The sequence below is a fragment of the Prunus dulcis genome, unplaced genomic scaffold (genome assembly GCF_902201215.1).
Source record: "Prunus dulcis unplaced genomic scaffold, ALMONDv2, whole genome shotgun sequence".
Lineage (NCBI taxonomy): Eukaryota > Viridiplantae > Streptophyta > Magnoliopsida > Rosales > Rosaceae > Prunus > Prunus dulcis.
In genome coordinates, this window is record NW_023010074.1 from 38,716 (window position 1) to 45,191 (window position 6,476).

General features: G+C 36.3%; 1 protein-coding gene across 1 annotated transcript; it reads right to left on the reverse strand.

The window, feature by feature from the left end:
• Positions 1-4,642: 4,642 nt before the first annotated feature.
• On the reverse strand, positions 4,643-5,711 carry LOC117612797. Its single transcript, XM_034341442.1, has 2 exons — positions 5,369-5,711; positions 4,643-5,214 (listed from the first exon to the last, which is right to left on the reverse strand). Exons 1-2 carry the CDS (start codon positions 5,709-5,711, stop codon positions 4,643-4,645), a joined length of 915 nt encoding a protein of 304 aa, XP_034197333.1.
• Positions 5,712-6,476: the final 765 nt, after the last annotated feature.

Genomic DNA, 6,476 nt, shown 5'->3' on the forward strand with positions numbered 1-6,476 from the left:
GAAAAGAGAAAGAACCTCTAGGTGGTTCTGAAAATCGTCACCACCATTGACAGGAATATAGGTGCACTAAATTCGTGGAATAGACAATACTTGAAATAGAAGTTGGGCAAAAAGTAAGAAGAACAAAAAATTATTCGAAATAACCTGATCTGTGAACTTCAACAATTTCCCCCCATTAACAGAAACTATAATTTACTTTTTCTCATGCATGTAGGGCACACCAATCAAGAAGTAAACGAAAATGAATCATGGGAAGTAACTCCCCTTGAACATACCAAGATAGGAACCATCAGGACTCCAAATAACACGATTAACTAACGCAGTGCATTCATTGGTCACAGATGCCTACCACAAGACACAAGACATGAAAGCTAACATTAGTGTTATAGTTAAACCTAAGAATCATTAAAAATTGTTGTCTAAGTGAAGGGCAAGAAAAGAACCAAAAAAAAACTAGGGATTAAACCTTCAAAGCCTCTAATTCAGCAAGGTTCCAAATCTTGAAACTCCGAGAAACAAGCTGTTGTTATGTTAACTCGCAATTGTACGGGCCAATTTGTAGTATAGCAAGACAAGTACGAGGTCATACCCACGAGGATTGAGAAATTAATCTTGGTTATCTACTTAGATTGCCGAATTCAAGAAAGTAGGAGGTTAAGTCTAAAACAGAAATCAAAGCGAGAGTGATTGTGATTGTTGAACAAATAAAGCAAAATGAAATCGCAAACAAAAGCAAAATAAGCAATTGTAACAAAGGGTGATTTTGAAGGTTGAAAAACAGATTTGTAGGCAAGGCATTCGATTCACCATAACAATTCAATTTTGGGTTATAAGGATTCAAGTGACAAGTCTAATTTAGATTCAAAGATTGATTCTAGCCTAAAATTAAGCATTAGGAATCCATTAAGCATAGAAGAACATTTTAAACAAGCAAGTATGTATCTAATCCTTGTTGTCGAATGTCCATACATACTCTTTCTATTCATAGTTCAATTTGAATTAAAGCATGGTGTCTACTCTTAATTCAAACCAAGATAGCTAACATACAAGTTTTAATGATGATCAATCATTCAAACAAACATATTAACTTATAAGCATAATGAAAAAGAACAAGAATCATGAATCAAACTTGAAACTTGAAATTTATAAACCCAGAATATTCGTTAAGTTACATCGAAGCCCTAGTTATGAATTTAGCTGCTCATAATGGGAAAGAAACTTAGACAGAAGTGAGAAAACATAATGAACGCAATAAGAGGAGAAAAACCCCTTTTTCAGAAGTTCTTGTGGTGTCCAAGGCTTCTCCAAGAGCTTCCCCACGTCTAGAAGGATGTATGACAACTAAGGAGGTGATTTTGGATGAGTTTGGGTGAGTGGTGATGGAAAAGAAAGAGGAAATTTGTAAGGAAATGGAAGAAAGGCTTGCTGGAATTGTTTTGGTGATTTGGGGCTGTTTAGAGTGTTGGGTTGATTGCTAGAGTGTTTGGGGTTGTGGGAGTGTTTGAGGAGGACTTCTGGATGTGTTTGGGAAATGATGGGAGTGTGGAGTATGGATGAAGTGATTTGTGGGATTCTGAATCCCAAGATGTGAACACTTTGAATGTGGAATGGAACTGGTATTTATAGGGAGAGGGAGGTGAGAAATTTGAATTGAATATGGCTATCACCTAACAAACTAATGCAATAGAAAATCAATTTCTTTTCTTATTTTACTACTGCACTTCACCAATAAATCCCATCAGAAACCATAGCTCATCATGACTAAGCAACGATCAGCTATCCTTAGGTCAGCATGACGTGTAACTTCATGGGCTCACTAATTGGACTTGCCTTAATCAATTGATGAGTTTGAGCTGCCCATCTTGAAGTTCAGAATGTCCTGTAAGGCCAAAACGAATTGCTAACTCAGTCTACACGTTTTTGGACCATATTGCATCTTTTCCTATCCAAAGTCACCATTGCTACCTAAGGCTCAATGAACGGAATGATAAACACAAAAGTGATTAAAAGCACATGTTTAAATCAAAAACATAACCAAATCATAAGCTAGAATAGTACAAAATAATATACAATTATGAACAGATCAAATACCCCCAGACCCAATAATATACAAAAACATAACCCACATTCACATCTTCATACGACTTCGATTGACCCAAATGACATGTGGTTGGACACATGACATTTTGAACTTCAAGATGGAAGGCTCAAACTCATCAACTGATTAAGGCAATGCCCAATTCGTGAGCCCATGAAGTTACACGTCATGCTGACCTAAGGATGAGCTATTTGTTGCTTGGTCATGATGAGCTATGATATTTTGGCATACAAGCAGACAAGGAAAAATTTCAATAGAAGCAAACCTTCCCACATTCAGATCTTAGCTTTGTATCAATGTTCGTGCCCATTTTACTCTTGTAAGCAGCAACTAATCGTCTTATGCGTGCTTCTTTAGCAGCTTTTTCTTCAGCTGTTACCAACACTTCCCCCGGGAGTATAACTCTTTCACCACCAAACTGAACATCAATCACATTTTCAATCCCCTTCTCCTAAGACCATCTCCAACCCAAGGGGTGGAAACTCAAATTTTGAGTTTAGCCTCCAAAAAACTTCTCTAACCCATGTATTTTGGGAGGTGAAAATTTGAGATGACTCAAAACTGGACTGGAATTCCAGTTAGAATTCTGCCTCGACTGATAAACTCGTGGGGCCCAAATCTGCTTTAATTTTTTTTTTTATTGAATGCTAGGAGAAGCCCACGTGATGGGCTATGTTGCTGGCCTGCTTTGACAATTGGGAATGAAGATTCCCTTTCCTTTATTGAGAAGCAATGGCTACTTTTTCAGATGTTTTGTTATGCTGTTTTTTTAATTAAAAAAATATATATTCCAACAGCTATAAAATCAACGATTCTGATTCATTTTAAGCAATCTCAACGGTAAAATTTCACATCCGATGGCTCAAATTTAAATCCAATGGTCAAATTAATATTTATAATTAATCTAAGTCAAATCCAACCCCAAAACTTATTCCAATATTTTGGTAAATAATCCACCAAAAATCATTTTTTTTTCTTTTCTCCCTTTGTTATAATTTTTCATTCTACATTCATTATTGTTGAGAATGGCCCCAAAACCCCAAAGAAGTGTGAATTGGAACCCACAAGAAGATGAGGCATTGTGTAAAGGGTGGGTTTCTGTCTCTGAAGATGGGGCTATTGGCACGAATCAATCAAACGATTCATTTTGGTTGCATGTGTACCAAAAATTTTTGAAAAATGACCCGGGCATGAGCGGAGCCGGGGTACGATCACCGCAAACTATTGCTTCTCGGTTCAAGATCATCAACCAACAATGTTTTCTTTGGAAGGCATGTATAACAAAGGCCAATGCAAGGCATGTGAGTGGCTCCAATCTTGAAGATGTGGTGAGTACCCATTTTTTTCAATGCTTAAATTTATAATTTTAATTGTTTTCAATATAATAAACTTCCAAATAGGCCTTTCAAGTTGTATCATGCTTGGCAAATCTTAAAAGATTGCCCAAAATGAAACGACCTATGTGAATCTCCCACACAGACATTCAAAGATTCTTCTCATAGTGGCAATACAGTCAATTTGGAGGAAGATGAAGATGATATGGTCATGCCCACTCCAAGGCCATTGGGAAGAGATAAACAGAAGGATGAAAAAAAGAAAGGGAAAGGTGTTGAAAGTTATCTCAACCAAAGTGGTAAGTTCTTGTTTGAATTGATTCAACAAGGAAATGAGGCAAAAGAGGATAGGCGGCGAAAGTTAGAGCTCCTACAAGAGCAACATGCATATCAAATCCAACAAGATAAGGAGGCAAATGAACAGAGGATAATGTCCATGCACCTATCCAAATTTACTCCAAGAAAGAAGAAGTATTGGGGGAATAAGCAAGACGAAATTATTGAGGCCCAGATGAATACAAGTTCCCCCTACAATCCAAAAGACAACTCTGGAGACTATTATCCAAGCCCTCCACATAGTGGTTATTAATTTACGTTTATTTGTAATTGTTGTTTATCTTTATTTATAATTGTCGTTTATCTTTATTTCTAATTGTTGTTTAGCTTTATTTTTATTTTTCATTTATCTTTATTTGTAATTGTTGTTTATCTTTATTTATAATTATCGTTTATCTTTTTATTTTATTTTTATGATTGTTGTTTATTTTTCTATGATTATTTTTAAATTCAATGATAAACCATATAATTCACTAAAATCACACAACCACTTTTATAATTTAAACACACTTTCATAATTTAAACACACAGCATAATTTAAACACGCTTAGATAATTTAAACACACTTACATAATTTAAACACACAACATTGCTCATTGCTCCTCTCCTTCGCATCTCCAAATGTGGTTGATCAAATCATTTCTTAAATTGTGATGCACTTGTGAAGCACGAACTCTATTATGACGGACCATGTTGTCTGAGATAGTTTGTCTGTCTCAGTTTATGTCGTACGTGATAGTTGGCTCAAGCTCATAAGCAAGTCTTGCTCTTGCTCTTCTAAATGTTCGTGGACAATTGTCTTCATCATCAGATTCTGCCTCTAGATCCTCATACTCATTCTCAACAATCATATTGTGCAATATTATACACATCATCATGATTGAATGAAGTTGTTCTTTGCGCCACATATGTGCAAGTCCCCTAACAATTGCTCATTAAGCCTGAAGTATTCTGAAGGCTCTTTCGACATCCTTCCTATAAGCCTCTTGTTTTTGGGCAAATAGTCTTTTTTTTTTGGAGTATCCAGTTGGGAAACCATCTTAACCAATGTAGCCCAACGAGGGTAGATACCATCAGCCAAGTAATAATCCAGATTATATTCATTTCCATTGACAACATATTGGATATGGGGAGACACTCCATTCACTACATCATTGAACAACGGGGAATGAGCTAGAACATTTATATCGTTGTTCGATCTGGCAACGCCAAAAAAGGCATGCCATATCCAAGTGTCATATGAGGCCACTGCTTCTAGAACGACAATTGGCTTATGCTTGTAGCCAGTAAACTGGCTTGCCCAAGTAGTGGGGCAGTTCTTCCATTCCCATTGTATGCAGTTAAGACTGCTTAACATGCCTGGGAATCCTTTACGACTAGCCTTGTGCAAGAGCCTGTAAAGGTCGGCTGGATTTGGGGAACGGAGGTACCACTGGCCATACACGGCTTCAATAACAGAACAAAACTTTCACAAACATTCAAGGGATGTAGATTCACCAAATCTACAGTACTCATCGGTGGAGTCTGCCGAGCATCCATATGCGAGCATTTGAAAAATAGCTATTAGCTTTTGCTCAGGGGATAGACTTTTGTCATCCACAATCGTCTATCTTCTGGGTAAAGTATAGCTCATGTGCAACAACATCATTCAAGATGCGATAGAAAAGCTCTCTTCTCATGCGGAACCGCCTGCGAAAGTCCACTGGGGGATAAAGTGGTCTTTCACAGAAGTAGTCCTCCATGAGACTCTTATGATGTTTTTCTCTCTTCTGATTCTTGTATTCACTGCCTGCAACAGAACCACAATGTTTGGATTGTTGAGCATATTGCTCGAGCAAAAACGTATGGTGTTGAACAGCCATTGCAACCCTCTGTTGATGAAGGTCATCATCATCAGAATCATCATTGAAGAAATTTTGTATAGCCTTCCCATGTGAATTCATTGTAAGAAGGAGAATTGAAGGAGATTTTGTGGTCAATTTAGTAGAATAACACTTCTTAAATAGACAAGAGGATGAGATGACCTACATGTTTGAAAATAATTGAATGAAGATAGGAAAAGATAGAGAAAGATAAGGGAATCCAATGAAATGAGATGAACAAAGATGAGCAATGGTTCATAACGTGATTAAAACAAGACAAGATGGGAAAGAGTTCAGAAAATAATTGAATGAAGATAGGACAAGATAGGGAAAGATAAGGGAATCCAATAAAGTGAGATGGACAAAGTTGAGCAATGGTTCAGAATATGATTGAAACAAGACAATAGGGGATGGGAAAGAGTTCAGAAAATAATTGAAGAACACAAGTGGAGGTGGGCAAAAGTTCAGAACATTATTGAATGAGGATAAAGGAATCCAATGAAGTAAAAGTAAAAGTAAAAATGGAAGAAAATTATGGCAATGGCTTCAATGAAGGGTTCGAATTATTCCGGGCATACGTATGGTGTTGTACTTGTTTTTATTTTTAAGTGAAATTCTATTACGTTTTGGAATTTTAATTTTTTTAGGTTAAAATGTTTAGAAAATTAAATCATGAGTATTGAAATAAAAATAATATCAAGAAAAATTAACAAGAAAAAAAAAATTAGGGGTTAATCATTCTTAAACAATTTAAAAAAGTTGCGGACTCAAATTATGAGTCTGCAAGGTTGGAGGGGAAAAAAAATTTGAGTCCTGAAAATTCATGAATAGTTGTATTTTGGAGGG

What these genes read in the sequence shown, in the direction of transcription:
- LOC117612797 (XM_034341442.1), bottom strand. Translation starts at nt 5,711, where the DNA reads ATGAATTCACATGGGAAGGCTATACAAAATTTCTTCAATGATGATTCT. An exon ending in TACCCAGAAGATAGACGATT is followed by an intron (nt 5,215 to 5,368) that starts GTGGATGACAAA and finishes CTGTTATTGAAG; the next exon opens with CCGTGTATGGCCAGTGGTAC.